Source organism: Leptodactylus fuscus, chromosome 10, assembly GCF_031893055.1.
Source record: "Leptodactylus fuscus isolate aLepFus1 chromosome 10, aLepFus1.hap2, whole genome shotgun sequence".
NCBI classification, from domain to species: Eukaryota; Metazoa; Chordata; class Amphibia; order Anura; family Leptodactylidae; genus Leptodactylus; species Leptodactylus fuscus.
In genome coordinates, this window is record NC_134274.1 from 25,266,278 (window position 1) to 25,285,662 (window position 19,385).

Genomic DNA, 19,385 nt, shown 5'->3' on the forward strand with positions numbered 1-19,385 from the left:
TATATGGGCACAGGTTTGGGGCCCAGCCACCTACCCAGACCAGTCAAAGTGGGATTCCAGCCCAACAGAGACCTTCCACCTGGAGTTCTGCAAGTACCTCCTCCACATACATCGCAGCACCTCCAACATTTGATGCCGGGCAGAGCTAGGCAGACTCCCCCTATGGCTCACCATGCAGAAGAGGGCGCTATCATTCTGGACTCACATACAGGGCAGCAGTCCTGGCTCTTACCGCCACTAAGCCTGGCTGAGCCACAGAGCCCCGAGAAAAACCGATACCCCCTAACCAAGCATCAGCCATCTGCCCAGCCCAAACCCCCAACATGAGTAATTGAGAGAGACAAAGAGCGGTACATTGAGGAATGGAGAAGAGCAATAAATAACTCCAAGAAACTCACCATGTACCAGTCGTTGCAAAGAGACTACACCATGGCCATCTACCTGGAGAGAATACGCCACCCCAAACACAGACCGACCCTGAGCCGGTATAGACTGAGTGCCCACAACCTGGAGATGGAGATGGGGCGACACAGGCAAATGTACAAGCCACGGGAGAACAGACTGTGCCAGCATTGTGACCAGGGGGCCCTACAAGACGAGACCCACTTCCTGCTACACTGCACCAAATACTCAGCTGTGAGGGCTGTCTACTTCCAAAGACTCTCTGCCCACATCCCAGACTTCATATTTGCAGACGAGAAGAGGAATCTCTACATCCTACTGGGAGAAGAAGAGGCCACTGTGGAGATCGCTGCCCAATACGTGTCCAGCTGTCACCAAACAAGAGGAAGATGAGACTCCACGGACTGTTATACCCCAAACCACCCCCCCCCCCACCTCACCTCCCCATATAGCGGTCACCAACTAAGAGGAAGATGAGACCCCACGGACTGTTATACCCCAAATCAACCCCCCCCCCCCCCCATACCCACCACTCCCCCCCCCCCCCCGACTCCCCCCCCACACACACACACACACACACACTTTACTAGCTTTGGCAATGCCAAATATCTATTCGGACGTGCCAATAAAGCCTGTTTGATTTGACTTGACTGCTTGAGATACTGTACACTGCCTATGTACCGAAGACAGTCTGAGCCTGCACCTTTGGCCTACAAACTGCGGCACTTGCACACACAAAGATGTGCCAAGGAGGCCTACTTAACAAAATCCAAAATTTTGCACTTAGACTCAACAGATTCTGACATCCGTAACCTTATAAATGTAGATTCTCATTAAAACGGATCCATGGAAAACTCATCCAATTGATTTTATAATACACTCCAGTGCCATAGGTCTAATTTCCCTACAGGTCTTCTTCCATTGTATATACATTAGGACAGTACAAAGATCTGGTAAGTGATTTATTCTCTAAAGGACCAAGAAATATGTCTTACATGTTAAGGAATGTGATTCGGACATTAATATATGACGGGTTCTTTACATTTAATGTAGTCACACTATGGAATGTCATTTCCCACCAGATACTAATGGTGGATACTATGACAACATTCATAGGACTAGATGTTCATCCAGTGACAAGTGGCATTGAGGGTTATAAATAATTTACCCATGAATAATGTATAATTGATCTGAGAGAAGTTGGACTTGACATGTGTCTTCTTCCAACCTACAGCAGTATACCGCTATCCTATTTTCCTTCTCTCTTTAGACGTACCACTGCTGAGACAAGAGATTCTACCTGTATACAAAATCACATTCCCTTTAAGCATTGCTTACCCAAACAGGCTTCTTTGATCTCCGTCCTGTCCGTCCGCTGGATGATTTTCACCACAAATATGACAGCAAGCGGTGTCAGAAATGAAATCGCCTGTGCAAAAGTGGAAAGTCCACAGGTTGGAAAGTCAATATAATTGGGCCCTGTTCACATCTGCAGCAAAGATTTTGTCATACAATATAGGTCTGAAATAACAGAACAGTATGGCTCTCTACTTTTTATTTAGGCAGAGATGGGAGGCATGGACAGAAACCTGATGGACCCATTTTAAGTCAACAGGATCCATTTGTGTCCCTCAGATCTGTCCCTTGCTTGAATATTTATGTTCTTAAGACTAAACCGAAAAATAGAAAGTACTACACAAATGTGGACCGAGCCATAAAAATAATGGAGGGAGGTAAAAACTATACAAAAAAAAAAAATGATTAAATGTGCACAGTTTTAGATACTGTTCATACTATGATCATAGTTCCATTTAAAGCAGAGTCATGTTTACTGTGATGGATCAGTTTTCTGATGGATCTGGACTTTAATGGTGTTTATTGAGGGTTTTGTAATCTGAGAAGACCCCAGAGTATAATAATTGTACATGGGTGTCCACAATGGTGCATCATACTGTGTGCAGGGGCCACTATGGGCGATAATACTGTGTGCAGGGGCCACTATGGGGCATAATACTGTGTGCAGGGGCCACTATAGGACATAATACTGTGTGCAGGGGCCACTATGGGGCATAATACTGTGTTCAAGGGCCACTATGGGGCATAATACTGTGTGCAAGGGCCACTATGGAGCATAATACTGTGTGCAGGGGCCACTATGGGGCATCATACTGTGTGCAGGGGCCATTATGGGGCATCATACTGTGTGCAAGGGCCACTATGGAGCATAATACTGTGTTCAAGGGCCACTATGGGGGATAATACTGTGTGCAGGGGCCACTATGGGGCATAATACTGTGTGCAGAGGCCACTATGGGGCCTCATACTGTGTGTAGGGGCCACTATGGGGCATAATACTGTGTGAAGGGCCACTATGGGGCATAATAATGTGTGCATGGGCCACTGCCATTCCTAGTTATGCCAAAGCACCTCCTATTTATTGTGTTGAAATGTCCTGTTTTTTTAATCATGTATAGAGATGGGCGAACTGCTTTGTCATGAGCAGAGTTCGACCTGAATATTCCAAGTTTTTCCATTTTTTACAAAAACAAACAATTGAGGGGGAATTTGTCTCTTCATTCATCTGAGCTGAGTATTGCGGTTGCCTATGTGCACAAGCCTGACGAAGCGCTGAGTGCACAAAATGGACGTCGCTTGAATTTGTTGCTTCTCTTCTCTTCATGTACAGACTATTTTAAGAAGGATGAAATAAAGGATCACGATTTTAAATGAAGCGCCCCGATGAGTGCCCTGCCTGTTTTTACTATATATGAATATGTTCAGCAGTCTCATTCAGATGAATGGAAGGGCAGCTTACCTTCATGACCTGCCGCTCCAGTAAAACTGTATAATGTCTTCCAGTTGTCCTTTTAAGGGTTACAACAAGGATTACCACATCCTGCTTACTATCAGATTTAGTTGCACCATTCAGTTGTCCTTTTAAGGATGACTAGGGTTGAAATAGGGACAAACCTACGATGTACTAAACATTAGGGAACATTCAAGTGTACCGCCTGTCCTTTTAACTATAAGGAGGGACTGGAATACAGATAAAAAGCACGGACTCATGTCCCTATGCATAAGCTATGGAGGTGTCCTCCATCGTGAACACATGACCCTACCTAATAATGTACTATCCCCGGTCCGATGCATATACACCCACCTGCTGCTATATATGGTTCTCTTCTCCTATATAGTGTTTAGACACTAGTTTTTCTTTGGCTTTCCTCCTTTAAAGACACTGGCAGGTTGAAAGAATTTTACCGCTAAGCACAGCAAAATCAACACAGAATTTTGGACCTGAAATGATGTGAGAATGAAGATTTAATTGTGTCAGGGTTTAACTTACGAACATCAGCCGTGTAGGTATATTGTCTGACTGTACCAGGGGATTCTTATACAGCCAAATCTCTTCTGGTTGGATAACACGCTGGAAAGGATCCAAAAACTCTGTAAACCTGCAAAGAACAGTTACAAAAGCACTGGTTTAGTAAATAAATACCGAAAGTCATATTCCGTACACTATATATATTATGGTAAGAAAGATAACCTTTCACCATCTCCAACAATTCCAGTTCCTGACATCATTTATTAGGCAAAACTCATTAGAATTTTTCTACCCCCCACCGTTCTTCGCTCTGCATCATGCCCGCCCTTAAACAGCACATCATACACCAAAACTACCTGCACTTGTTGCTCATGAATCAGATTTTTATGTTACATGGAATGTCTTGTTTCTGCTGGGGTCACTTTATTGCAGTTTTCACAATGTCTGCTTTGTACAAGTGACTATTCAGCTTGTGCTATATCCACTGGATAACCTGTTACAATAGGTAAAAGGCACAATTCATCTCCACCTCTACACCACCTATAAACATAATAACTCTTTGTCAAGACTTGAACCCAGGGACCTCAGTATCCCAGCCTGCAGCTCTTTTAACTGAGCTTCCTGGACAGCCCTGTGCTGATCTGAGCCTAGTTCCCGGGGTCTCTAGTTTCAGTTCCCGCCTCTTTGGTTTGCTCCACCCTGTTCTCTGATTGAACTTCCTCTATAAACCCAACCTTGCACTTCCTGTCTTGTGAGATTATTGAGCTCTGCCTGTAATCTAGCTGCTCTCGCCTGCCCTGCTTCAAACACTGACGCTCATCTTGTGCATTGACCACTGGCTTGCTCCTGACTACGGTATTTGCTTTCTCCTCCAACACTGACGCTCATCTTGTGCATCGACCACTGGCTTCCTCCTGACTACGTTACCAGCCTTGCAAGCAAGTCACCTTCCAAGTAGTGGCAACTTAAGACTCCGAACCAGACTTTTACACCCTTGCACACGTTCCTGAGCATGGTCACAACACTCTTTCATTTACTGTATGACAACAGGTCATTTATGGCTTATTGTCCTTTTGTATGGTCTTATTTGAGGCCCAGAAGAAGTGCCGAATGACGATCCTGGAAGTGAATTGACATGGACAAGTTTTCTTACCATTTACTCTAGATTACTGGCATAAATGGTCCCTGAAATCCAACACAGTTACAAGCTGGTGTAGAATTCAGTGAGCAGGCGCTCAGTTCGGTGGAGGATTTCCCTGAGCTATGAACAGTCGTGCAGGGGATATTTAGACCGGCGTTGAATAAGTCTTCATAAATCTCTCCCAATGGGTACATAGACATGTCAGTTTTTATTAACAGTCAGTGAATAATGTCCTATTTTTGTCTAGTAATTTATTATAGTCAGCTTCACCGTAGTTACAAGTGGATGAGTGGGTTGGGTTAAAACAAAAAGTGAATGAACCAATGAAGTTCATCTGGTTTTTTTTTTTTTTTTACTGACCATTAAAAACCGATGAAAAATGGGTAATAAAAACTGCCAAAAAACAAAAAAGTAAGGCTCCATGCACACAAAGATGTGTGGGTGATGATTATAGAGCAAGTTCTGCGACATCGGAACAAAACAAGACTCCCCATTAGATGGGAGGCACTCGGATATCATCAGAGTATGAGCCACTATAAAATTGCCCCTCCTCAACCTGAGGCCTTGTGGCTAGGTTCACACTAGCATTTGAGTCTCTGTACGCCATTCCACTTAAAATCAGCAGAGAGAAATGTCCTGCAAGGAGGTCATAATAGAAGAGATCCAGGAGCACTGTACTGTAAATACAGGACAAATGCATGCAACCAAGCAGATAAAAAACACACAACATAAAAAAAAAATAAAAAAATCTATGTTCACAGTTAGGCCCGATGCTTTTCTCTCTGCATGATTTGTGAAGACACTGAGCGGAAACTACACGGACTCCATTATAGTCTATGGGCTCCATGTGGTTTCTTAGCTAACCGCTTTTTAATGCGTATCGATTTCCGTTCGGGGGGTCCTCAAGCGGACTCCCCAAACAGAATACCAACCGGGCCTTAGTAAAGCTGTCATTGAATAATATCCCATCTGTAACCACACAAACAGCCAGAAGTAGGTACAAGTACATAGAAGACTCTTCTTACATTGTAAACTGTGAGATTTGCAGATTCCTCAGTCTTTTACAGGCAATAACAGTTTGCAGACATGTCTGTGCAGGCTGTGAGGAGAATCAACCCCTCCCCCTTCCAATCTCTGTATGAAGAAAGGAAAACACTGCCCCCTACATTCATTGCGATAACAAAACGAAACAGAATGTATCAATGGACAGCGTTGATTAGTAACAAAAGAGTGAAGAGTAGCTAGAAGGGAGACATATACTGTCAGGAAATTAGTTTTTTTAGGCAGAAAGCAGTCCCATTTTTAATTTAAGCCTATTACATTTTGGTCCAGCATCATATTCTCTATGAGACGAGACTAAGTCGTCTGCAAAGTCAATGAGTGCTAGAAGTACAAAGTACTATACATATAAAAACTCTCTACCAAAAAAAACACTTTTGTGTCAAATAGTAGAACTCTGTAAAGGCAAAAATAAATTCTTCACTAAAAACCCATTTCTAAGGGTATGAAATAAACATGCAAAGCAAAAAAGAATCCTATACAGACAGGAACGGTGTAAATCTAAATACGTGACAAGCTGTTAACCTCCCTTTATAAACTGCGAGATGTGAAAACCTACCCGACTTTGTAAATGAAGAAAGGAATTGTTGGAAATTAAAGCAATGTTCTTTGTTGATACAAATTCCTTTTACTTCTTGAAACAAATACTTCTCACCTTGTCTCATGTGAACAAGAGATGTACAGGCTGAGTGGCAGACGGGGTATACAGAAGAGGAGTAAAGTGCAATAGGAAATCTGCTAATGAGACAATACAAGAGTGTTGCCCTGCCTGTAATAAGATGTGACATAGCGGTAGAAAACCTGAGATGGCAGTAGCAGCTACATCTGCCCCCACTGACAGGCTGTAACCATTACAGTGATTTCTTAGGATGTCAGCACTCAAGTAGTATTATTGTAATGTGTTCTGTAAAGAAGTTTTACGGTGGAGATATATTGCCGGACATGGTTACAAAATTTATCTATTTTATAACCTATCATTAAAAATGTAGCTCTTAAAGTGGACCTTTCGCCACCTCCACGGTCAACTCCAATTCTTTGTATCCTTCAATAGGTGCCACTTCACCCATTCTGTCGCAATTGGACTTTTTCCCCCTTCCTGTACAATCATTACTGTTAGTTTCAGCACCTAATAAACTAATTATGCTCTCTACTGTCAGGTGGGCGGTCTTGAGATAGGCTGAGACTGCCCACCTGACAGTAGAGAGCTTCATTAGCATATTAGGGGATGAAACAAATAGCACAGACTACTCAGAAACAGAGAAACAATTTGGAGCACTGACTGAAGAACATAAAAAGTTGGATTTGATGAAGGTTGTGAAAATTACACCACCAAAAGATACAGGATAAGTTGCAGATAAGTGGGGTTACAACTTAATAGCGATAGTCATTTCAGGGGAGAGATAGCCAAAGTCCAGAAAAGGATATAGAGAATTTGTAAAAAAAATAAAATAAAATTGAAACAAAATGTAGATGGACAGATGCACACTTTGTATTTGGTCTACTTTGCAAAGTTGTCAGATTTCACTATTTAATTTATCTTCTGAGCAGGTCCCATGCGAAAAGCTATCCCTGCCTCTAGCACAGCAGGAAGTCACAGCAAGATCTGATTATCCAGTAAGCAGGTGAACCAGATCAGCTGTATATAAGAATTTTATTCTCTGTCTCTGTATATAAGGTAACTAACCCAGGTTGGAGCTTTAAGATACAGCATGTCTCGGTCTATATGAGTCTATGTGTCGCCACCCATTGTTTGTGATGTGAATTGCAGTGTAACAAGGGTTTTATCAGCATGTCAGAATGTGGTATTGAATTGGTTTTTATGAAAAATTGGGAGTCCCTAATCAAATTTTAGCTAAGTTTACTGTGGACACATTTGTACATTCTTGTAATCCTAGACTTTACTTACATAAAATTCTCATTGTACTTCACTGTCAGGCTTGAACTCCAGGTTCACACTAGCATACGGGTTCCTGTTCTTTGGGTTCACATGGGGACCCAGAAACAGGGAACCCAATCTGTTTTAAAACTGGTTACCTGCAGAAACTCATGGATCCCATAGAATAATATGGGGTCCGCCCAGTTACCGCCCAAAGAATTTTTTTCAAGAGAAATGTGGAACAGAAGACTCCCCAAATAAAGATGAGGCCCAGGTATGAACCTAGCCTGAGCTACACTTCACAAGATGCCTTGTATAATATGTACACTATGTATGTGACATCCGTAGACCCTCAAGAATTGCGCACAGAAATGTTTAATTTATTCCGTTTTGTCTATTTATTGGCTCTAATTCTATAACATGGATACAAGTAAGACTTAAAATTCCTTGAATATTGCTTTCTGGCCTTTAAACTATTATCAAGTGTAATAGTCATTGAGGTTTGACATTTCGGATACATTAATAAGGAATTTTTGCTCGTAAGGAAAATAAACGTAAGTTTAATATGTATCTAGTGGATATACAGCATGAAGCCAAGTGACATTCACCTGCAATATAATAATATAATATTTAATGTATAATACTGAATTAACATTTACTTCTTTTTTTTTTTTTTCACTGTGTTAAGAAATTCTTTTTTACCTATAAAAGTTACCTCCGACATCTGTATGGGAATTACCTGAGGAGAGTCACCGGCCTGTATTCTGAGGAGAGGAGTCTCACTAGGAGACTAGGGGGGCGATCACTTCACTTGCCAATATTTTGGGCTGCGTATCACCTCGGCTTTAACATCACACCAGGCTCGCGCGGTATTACAAGCTACAGAAGGAGAACTATTAGTTAAAGACATAGATGAGAATGTGAACCAGCTGCTATAACTGTGCCTTTAACTGCCCGTAGTATATAGAGTATATAGAGGCATGGCTGAGATTCACAACACCAGACACCAGGTACTAAAGAGCCCAAGTTATCTCCATGTAATCCACCCCCGGCCGGTGACTTTCCTCAGGTAATTCACATACAGATGTCTGAGGTAATTTTTATAGCTGAAAGGACATATTTTAATACCGCACAAGGAAAGCTAAACAGGACATTTCTTAAGCTCTATTCACATCACGTTTTTTTTACATCTATTTAATGGATGCTAAAAAAACGGACGCAAACAGATGGTATATACTATATATACATATATATATATATATATATATATATATATATATATATATATATATATATATATATATATATGTACTACTTTATACTTCAGTAATAGAGGCACAGATTATTGTGAGGAAAAAGGAGTTACATTCAGGCCTGACCTATCTAACTGTGTTGCTGGTTTAATAGACTTCACCCTGGTGACAGACTCCCTATAAGGCCTCATCTGCGTTGGTAATCAGTTTGGGGGGAGTCCGCATCAGTAATGTGGACTACCGAACGCACTGGCAAGCGGTGTGCAATGAAAGCACACGGACCCATAGACTATAATGGGGTCCGTGTGCTTTTCGCACGCTCTCCGCATATCGTTCACGCAGATTGTGAACTACTTTTCTGTACGTATGTTCCATGCGGAGACCACACGGACCCCATTATAGTCTGTGGGGTCCGTGTGCTTTCACTGCACACCGCTTACCAATGCATTCGGTAATCCGGATGCAGATTTGAACGAAGACTAAGTGGTAAAAATCCTCGGCACAGGTTCCCTTCAGTACTTTTTTTCACATTTTGAAGGCCTCCATCATAAATTCTGACATAATTGACAAGACGCATACTGAACTACTGTACCAGAGCAAAGGACAGGCAGCGGACAGTGGTGTCATCTCTCATATGACAGATCTAGCAGAACTATTTTTTTTTTCCACTTTTCTGCCCATTTTACGGGTAAAAAAAAAAAAAAAAAGGATAGAAATGTGAACTGAGCTTAATATAATGGAAAACGATGAGGAAATGGGGTCTGTTGAGATGTTGTAAAATGAAGAGGAGCGGAGCGGACTTCCACCTCAGATTCCTCTTCATTTGCCGGCCGTCCAGCTCCTCGACTGAATAAGACTGATCAGATGACCCTCGCGAGTCAGTCTGAGACTCATACAGTGGATTATGCGACCAAGGAATCTGTGGCAAAATGAAGCAGGACATTTATTTTTTCACCTACTGTATATACTTGAATTTTACAGCCCAGTTTTTGTGCTGAAAAAGCCCCCTCGGCTTATACTTGAGTCAGCCTTTTAGGAGGGGGGGGGGGGGGGTAGGGGTCTATGACCAGCCACAATATCAATGTATAGAATCTCCCATAAAATAGTGCAAAAAAAAAAAAGGAAGATTTCAAAAAATAAAAGTTGTAAATCCCTCCTTTCCCTAGAATACATATAAAAGTAGAAAATCACTATGACACACATACACATTAGGTATCCCTGTGTCTGAGAGTGCCCGATCTACTGAATATAGGGGATCTGCAGTGCTCCTATTAACCCCTTCCTGACGGAGCAGGATCACTGCAGATCCCCTATATTCAGCCAGGCTGAATTCCAAGTGGGGGAAAAAGAAACAGTCCTCAAGCTCAGGGAAGGGGCAGACAGACAACCAAAACACCCCCTCCCCTTCCCCAGCACCTACTGCACCCAAAAACGCCGACCATTTTAATTTTTTAAATTTTCCAGTAGCTGCTGCATTTCCCCCCCTCGGCTTATACTCGAGTCAATAAGTTTTCCCAGTTTTTTGTGTTAAAATTAGGGGCCTCGGCTTATATTCCGGTCAGCTTATACTCGAGTATATACGGTATTTGAAAATAATCGGGAGCAGAATCACGGCAGAATCTGGCACAGAATTTCATGTGTAATCCGCCTCAAAGTCAGCGCCAGACTCTGCTGTGTGAACTTACCCCTAGAACAGAAAGTTTATGTTAACAAAAACTATGACATAACCCTCCTCTGGATCCATTATAAGTCTAGGGGATCTATAGAGCAACACTGGCATCTGTTATGTGACAGATCCGTCACAGTGCCGCTGTCTTTGTGATGACTAGAAGTGCCATGGGGTTTATTATGAATAGATTTCTCAATGCATATGTGATCAGAGCCTAAAAATAATTAATAGAGATGAGCGAACACTAAAATGTTCGAGGTTCGAAATTCGATTCGAACAGCCGCTCAATGTTCGTGTGTTCGAACGGGTTTCGAACCCCATTATAGTCTATGGGGAACAGATACTCGTTAAGGGGGAAACCCAAATCCGTGTCTGGAGGGTCACCAAGTCCACTATGACACCCCAGGAAATGATGCCAACACCTCTGGAATGACACTGGGACAGCAGGGGAAGCATGTCTGGGGGCATCTAACACACCAAAGACCCTCTATTACCCCAACATCACAGCCTAACAACTACACACTTTACACACTCAATACCACCTCTCTGACAGTAGGAAAACACCTTGAAACATGTGTATTTGGCACTTGCAGTGAGGAGAGCTTGTCACCAGCAGTGAATTTGGCCCTTGTAGTAAGTTGAGGTTGGCACCAACATTTGTTTTGAAAATCAGGGTGGATTGAGCCTCTAACCAGCAGAGTTTGGGCAAATTCATGGTGGAGGGAGCCTCTAAACACCCCAGTTTGGGCAAATTCATGGTGGAGGGAGCCTCTAAAAACCCCAGTTTGGACCAATTCATGGTGGAGGGAGCCTCTAACCAGCCCAGTTTGGGCAAATTCATGGTGGAGGGAGCCTCTAAAAAACCCAGTTTGGACCAATTCATGGTGGAGGGAGCCTCTAACCAGCCCAGTTTGGGCAAATTCATGGTGGAGGGAGCCTCTAACCAGCCCAGTTTGGACCAATTAATGGTGGAGGGAGCCTCTAACCAGCCCAGTTTGGACCAATTAATGGTGGAGGGAGCCTCTAACCAGCCCAGTTTGAACCAATTCATGGTGGAGGGAGCCTCTAAACAGCCCAGTTTGGGCAAATTCATGGTGGAGGGAGCCTCTAAAAAACCCAGTTTGGACCAATTCATGGTGGAGGGAGCCTCTAACCAGCCCGGTTTGGACCAATTAATGGTGGAGGGAGCCTCTAACCAGCCCAGTTTGGACCAATTCATGGTGGAGGGAGCCTCTAAACAGCCAAGTTTTGGGAAATTCATGGTGGAGGGAGCCTCTAACCAGCCCAGTTTGGACCAATTCATGGTGGAGGGAGCCTCTAAACAGCCAAGTTTTGGGAAATTCATGGTGGAGGGAGCCTCTAACCAGCCCAGTTTGGACCAATTCATGGTGGAGGGAGCCTCTAAAAAACCCAGTTTGGACCAATTCATGGTGGAGGGAGCCTCTAAACAGCCCAGTTTGGGCAAATTCATGGTGGAGGGAGCCTCTAACCAGCCCAGTTTGGACCAATTAATGGTGGAGGGAGCCTCTAAACAGCCCAGTTTGGGCAAATTCATGGTGGAGGGAGCCTCTAACCAGCCCAGTTTGGACCAATTCATGGTGGAGGGAGCCTCTAACCAGCCCAGTTTGGGCAAATTCATGGTGGAGGGAGCCTCTAAAAAACCCAGTTTGGACCAATTCATGGTGGAGGGAGCCTCTAACCAGCCCAGTTTGGGCAAATTCATGGTGGAGGGAGCCTCTAACCAGCCCAGTTTGGACCAATTAATGGTGGAGGGAGCCTCTAACCAGCCCAGTTTGGACCAATTCATGGTGGAGGGAGCCTCTAACCAGCCCAGTTTGGACCAATTAATGGTGGAGGGAGCCTCTAAACAGCCAAGTTTTGGGAAATTCATGGTGGAGGGAGCCTCTAACCAGCCCAGTTTGGACCAATTCATGGTGGAGGGAGCCTCTAAACAGCCCAGTTTGGGCAAATTCATGGTGGAGGGAGCCTCTAAAAAACCCAGTTTGGACCAATTCATGGTGGAGGGAGCCTCTAATTAGCCCAGTTTGGACCAATTAATTGTGGAGGGAGCCTCTAACCAGCCCAGTTTGGACCAATTAATGGTGGAGGGAGCCTCTAAACAGCCCAGTTTGGGCAAATTCATGGTGGAGGGAGCCTCTAACCAGCCCAGTTTGGACCAATTAATGGTGGAGGGAGCCTCTAACCAGCCCAGTTTGGACCAATTAATGGTGGAGGGAGCCTCTAACCACCCCAGTTTGGACCAATTCATGGTGGAGGGAGCCTCTAAACAGCCAAGTTTGGACCAATTCATGGTGAAGGGAGCCTCTAAAAACCCGTTTGGACCAATTCATGGTGGAGGGAGCCTCTAACCAGCCCAGTTTGGGCAAATTCATGGTGGAGGGAGCCTCTAAACAGCCCAGTTTGGGCAAATTCATGGTGGAGGGAGCCTCTAACCAGCCCAGTTTGGACCAATTAATGGTGGAGGGAGCCTCTAACCAGCCCAGTTTGGACCAATTAATGGTGGAGGGAGCCTCTAACCACCTCAGTTTGGACCAATTCATGGTGGAGGGAGCCTCTAAACAGCCAAGTTTGGACCAATTCATGGTGGAGGGAGCCTCTAAAAACCCCAGTTTGGACCAATTCATGGTGGAGGGAGCCTCTAACCAGCCCAGTTTGGACCAATTAATGGTGGAGGGAGCCTCTAAACAGCCAAGTTTTGGGAAATTCATGGTGGAGGGAGCCTCTAACCAGCCCAGTTTGGACCAATTCATGGTGGAGGGAGCCTCTAAACAGCCCAGTTTGGGCAAATTCATGGTGGAGGGAGCCTCTAAAAAACCCAGTTTGGACCAATTCATGGTGGAGGGAGCCTCTAATTAGCCCAGTTTGGACCAATTAATTGTGGAGGGAGCCTCTAACCAGCCCAGTTTGGACCAATTAATGGTGGAGGGAGCCTCTAAACAGCCCAGTTTGGGCAAATTCATGGTGGAGGGAGCCTCTAACCAGCCCAGTTTGGACCAATTAATGGTGGAGGGAGCCTCTAACCAGCCCAGTTTGGACCAATTAATGGTGGAGGGAGCCTCTAACCACCCCAGTTTGGACCAATTCATGGTGGAGGGAGCCTCTAACCAGCCCAGTTTGGACCAATTCATGGTGGAGGGAGCCTCTAACCAGCCCAGTTTGGACCAATTAATGGTGGAGGGAGCCTCTAACCACCCCAGTTTGGACCAATTCATGGTGGAGGGAGCCTCTAAAAAACCCAGTTTGGACCAATTCATGGTGGAGGGAGCCTCTAAACAGCCCAGTTTGGGCAAATTCATGGTGGAGGGAGCCTCTAAACAGCCCAGTTTGGGCAAATTCATGGTGGAGGGAGCCTCTAACCAGCCCAGTTTGGACCAATTAATGGTGGAGGGAGCCTCTAACCAGCCCAGTTTGGACCAATTCATGGTGGAGGGAGCCTCTAAACAGCCCAGTTTGGGCAAATTCATGGTGGAAGGAGCCTCTAACCAGCAGAGTTGTGGGAAAGCAGGGTGGAGGGAGCCTCTAACCAGCAGAGTTGGTGGAAATCAGGGTGGAGGGAGCCTCTAACCAGCAGAGTTGGGGGAAATCATGTTGGAGGGAGCCTAGTATTAGCAGAATTGTGCAACGCTTATGGTGGATGAGTATGAGGATGCGGAGGAATTGGAGAGGTTGAGTACAGACATGGAGTTTCATGTTGGGGTGCTTTACACAGGTGGGCACAAAAATGAAGGCTCTATCCAGTGGTGGTTCATTTTTATCAAAGTGAGCCGGTCGGCACTCTCAGCTGACAGACGGGTGCGCTTGTCAGTGATGATGCCACCGGCTGCACTGAACACCCTCTCAGATAGGACGCTGGCGGCAGGACAGGACAGCACCTCCAAGGCATATAGGGCAAGTTCAAGCCACAGGTCCAACTTCGACACCCAATACGTGTAGGGCGCAGAGGGGTCGGAGAGGACAGGGCTGTGGTCGGAAAGGTATTCCCGCAACATGCGCCTATACTTCTCACGCCTGGTGACACTAGGACCCTCCGTGGCGGCACTTTGGCGAGGGGGTGCCATCAAGGTGTCCCAGACCTTAGACAGTGTGCCCCTCGTTTGTGTGGACCGGTGAGAACTTGGTTGCCTACTGGAGGAACTGCCCTCCCTGCCGCCACTGTCACATGCTGGAAACATCTCCATCATATTCTGCACCAATTGCCTGTGGCAAGCATTGATGCGATTGGCCCTCCCCTCTACCGGAATAAAAGACGAGATGTTGTTTTTATACCGGGGGTCAAGGATAGCAAAGATCCAGTACTGGTTGTCCTCCATGATTTTGACAATACGCTTGTCGGTTGTAAAGCACCCCAACATGAACTCAGCCATGTCTGCCACAGTGTTAGTTGGCATGACTCCTCTGGCCCCACCGGAAAGTTCAATCTCCATTTCCTCCTCATCCTCCATGTCTACCCATCCGCGCTGCAACAATGGGACGATTCGAAGTTGCCCGGAAGCCTCCTGTATCACCATCACATCATCGGACAACTCTTCTTCCTCCTCCTCCTCCTCCTCCTCCTCCTCCATTAAACGCAGTGAAGCGGACAGATGTGTGGACCTACTCTCCAGCTGTGACGGATCGGATGCTATCCCTAACTCCTCTGTGTGATCTGAGTTATCCCTGATGTCAATCAGGGATTCTCTCAGAACACACAAGAGCGGGATTGTAAGGCTCACCATCGCATCCTCAGAGCTCACCCTCCTTGTGGACTCCTCAAAGACCCGTAGGATGTCACAAAGGTCTCTCATCCATGGCCACTCATGGATGTGAAACTGAGGCAGCTGACTTTGTGGCACCCTAGGGTTTTGTAGCTGGTATTCCATCAAAGGTCTCTGCTGCTCAACCACTCTATTCAACATCTGAAACGTTGAGTTCCAGCGTGTGGGGACGTCGCACAAAAGCCGGTGTTGTGGCACATGCAGGCGTTGCTGGAGAGATTTTAAGCTAGCAGCGGCTACTGTCGACTTGCGAAAGTGGGCGCACATGCGCCGCACTTTCACCAGTAGCTCTGGAACATTGGGGTAGCTCTTTAGGAAACGTTGCACCACTAGGTTGAAGACGTGGGCCAGGCATGGAACATGTTGGAGTCCGGCAAGCTCCAGAGCTGCTACCAGGTTCCGGCCGTTATCACAAACGACCATGCCTGGGCCCAGGTGCAGCGGCTCAAACCATATTGCCGTCTCATCGAGGAGGGCATCCCTCACCTCGGAGGCAGTGTGCTGTCTGTCCCCCAAGCTGATCAGCTTCAGCACAGCCTGCTGACGTCTACCAACGCCAGTGCTGCAACGTTTCCAACTCGTAGCTGGGGTCAATCTAACAGCGGAGGAGGAGGCGGTGGCGGAGGAGGAGGCGGAGGAGGAGGCGGTAGAGGAGGAGGAGGAGGGGGGTGTTCTTCTCGTGTCCCTGCCAGGAATGTTAGGCGGGGAGACGAGGTACACCGGGCCAGTTTGGGAAGCAGTCCCAGCCTCAACTACATTTACCCAGTGTGCCGTCAGTGAAATGTAGCGTCCCTGTCCGCATGCACTTGTCCACGCGTCGGTGGTCAAGTGGACCTTTGTGCAAAGCGCGGAACTAAGGGCCCGCCTGATGTTGAGTGACACGTGCTGGTGCAAGGCGGGGACGGCACACCGGGAGAAGTAGTGACGGCTAGGGACGGCATAGCGAGGTGCCGCAGTTGCCATCAGGTCCAGGAAGGCGGGAGTTTCAACAAGCCGGAACGCCAACATCTCCTGGGCCAGCAGTTTAGCGATGTTGGCGTTCAAGGCTTGCGCGTGTGGGTGGTTAGCAGTGTATTTCTGCCGCCGCTCCAATGTCTGAGAGATGGTGGGTTGTTGTAAAGAAACGCCTGATGGTGCCTTTGATGGTGCAGGAGAAGGAGATAAGACAGGACCAGGGGAGGATGAGGTAGAAGTCAACAAAGTGGCGGAGGCAGATGAAGTGGTGTCCTGGCTCGTCCTCTGGAGTGCATCGCCAGCACAGTCAGCAGTGGCAGTGGCAGAGGCAGAGGCAGAGGCAGTGGCAGTGGCGTGAACGGCAGGCGGCCTTTGTCCTGCCGTTGCTGCCTGCCACTGATTCCAGTGCTTGGATTCCAAATGACGGCGCATTGAAGTGGTGGACAGGTTGCTCTTCTCAGAGCCCCTAATCAATTTCGAGAGGCAAATTGTGCAGACAACACTATATCTGTCCTCGGCGCATTCCTTGAAAAAACTCCACACCTTCGAGAAACGTGCCCTCGAGGTGGGAGTTTTTCGGGGCTGGGTACGAACTGGAACATCTTGGGAGATTCCGGGTGTGGCCTGGCTTCGCCTAAGCTGCTGACCTCTGCCTCTGCCTCTAGCTACCCTTTTTGGTGCTGCACCTGCCTCAACATCCACACTACTTTCCCCGCTTGACATCCCCCCTGTCCAGGTCGGGTCAGTGTCCTCATCATCCACCACTTCCTCTTCCAACTCCTGTCTCATCTCCTCCTCCCGCACAATGCGCCAGTCAACTGGATGCCCTGACGGCAACTGCGTCACATCATCGTCGATGAGGGTGGGTTGCTGGTCATCCACCACCAAATCGAACGGAGATGGAGGAGACTCTAGTGTTTGAGCATCTGGACACAGATGCTCCTCTGTTAGGTTCGTGGAATCGTGACGTGGAGAGGCAGGTTGAGGGACAATGAAAGGAGCGGAGAACAGCTCTGGGGAGCAGGGACAGTTTGGGTTATTGTTCTGTAAAGCTTCGGAATTTTGGGAGGAAGGAAGACAAGACTGTTGGGTAATAGGAGGAGAGGAGGCAGAGTCTGACTGGCTGCTGGACAATGTGCTGTAAGCGTTCTCTGACAGCCATTGCAAGACCTGTTCCTGGTTCTCGGGCCTACTAAGGTTTGTACCCTGCAGTTTAGTTAATGTGGCAAGCAACCCTGGCACTGTGGAGTGGCGCAATGCTTGCTGCCCCACAGGAGTAGGCACGGGACGCCCTGTGGCTTCACTGCTACCTTGCTCCCCAGAACCATTCCCCCGACCTCGCCCACGGCCTCGTCCACGTCCCTTTCCGGGAGCCTTGCGCATTTTGAATTCCTAGTTAGAAATTGGCACTGTATACCAGTAGTAAAAATTGTGGGTGCACGTAACCCCAATATATTCTTTGAATTCCCAGTCAGACACTGGCACTATATGGCAGTAGCAAGAAATGAGGGTATTTGTATTCCCAATATACTCTTTGAATTCCCAGTCAGACAATGGCACTGTATACCAGTAGTAAAAATTGTGGGTGCACGTAACCCCAATATATTCTTTGAATTCCCAGTCAGACACTGGCACTATATGGCAGTAGCAAGAAATGAGGGTATTTGTATTCCCAATATACTCTTTGAATTCCCAGTCAGACAATGGCACTGTATACCAGTAGTAAAAATTGTGGGTGCACGTAACCCCAATATATTCTTTGAATTACCAGTCAGAAACTGGCACTATATGGCAGTAGCAAGAAATGAGGGTATTTATAACCCCAATATATTCTTTGAATTCCCAGTCAGACAATGGCACTGTATACCAGTAGTAAAAATTGTGGGTGCACGTAACCCCAATATATTCTTTGAATTACCAGTCAGAAACTGGCACTATATGGCAGTAGCAAGAAATGAGGGTATTTGTATTCCCAATATACTCTTTGAATTCCCAGTCAGACAATGGCACTGTATACCAGTAGTAAAAATTGTGGGTGCACGTAACCCCAATATATTCTTTGAATTACCAGTCAGAAACTGGCACTATATGGCAGTAGCAAGAAATGAGGGTATTTATAACCCCAATATATTCTTTGAATTCCCAGTCAGACAATGGCACTGTATACCAGTAGTAAAAATTGTGGGTGCACGTAACCCCAATATATTCTTTGAATTCCCAGTCAGAAACTGGCACTATATGGCAGTAGCAAGAAATGAGGGTATTTGTATTCCCAATATACTCTTTGAATTCCCAGTCAGACAATGGCACTGTATACCAGTAGTAAAAATTGTGGGTGCACGTAACCCCAATATATTCTTTGAATTACCAGTCAGAAACTGGCACTATATGGCAGTAGCAAGAAATGAGGGTATTTATAACCCCAATATATTCTTTGAATTCCCAGTCAGACAATGGCACTGTATACCAGTAGTAAAAATTGTGGGTGCACGTAACCCCAATATATTCTTTGAATTCCCAGTCAGAAACTGGCACTATATGGCAGTAGCAAGAAATGAGGGTATTTGTATTCCCAATATATTCTTTGAATTCCCAGTCAGACAATGGCACTGTATACCAGTAGTAAAAATTGTGGGTGCACGTAACCCCAATATATTCTTTGAATTACCAGTCAGAAACTGGCACTATATGGCAGTAGCAAGAAATGAGGGTATTTATAACCCCAATATATTCTTTGAATTCCCAGTCAGACAATGGCACTGTATACCAGTAGTAAAAATTGTGGGTGCACGTAACCCCAATATATTCTTTGAATTCCCAGTCAGACACTGGCACTATATGGCAGTAGCAAGAAATGAGGGTATTTGTATTCCCAATATACTCTTTGAATTCCCAGTCAGACAATGGCACTGTATACCAGTAGTAAAAATT

At 45.8% G+C, this 19,385-nt stretch overlaps 1 protein-coding gene across 1 annotated transcript in view; it reads right to left on the reverse strand.

The window, feature by feature from the left end:
* PLPP4 (phospholipid phosphatase 4) overlaps positions 1–19,385 on the reverse strand; it is a 92,037-nt gene that overhangs the window by 27,444 nt on the left and 45,208 nt on the right. Inside the window, exons 2-3 of the mRNA XM_075257579.1 lie at positions 3,749–3,857; positions 1,741–1,831 (exon numbers count right to left, since the gene is read on the reverse strand). Of these exons, the coding sequence (XP_075113680.1) occupies positions 1,741–1,831; positions 3,749–3,857 (200 nt within the window). The remainder of the gene's footprint in view (positions 1–1,740; positions 1,832–3,748; positions 3,858–19,385) is intronic.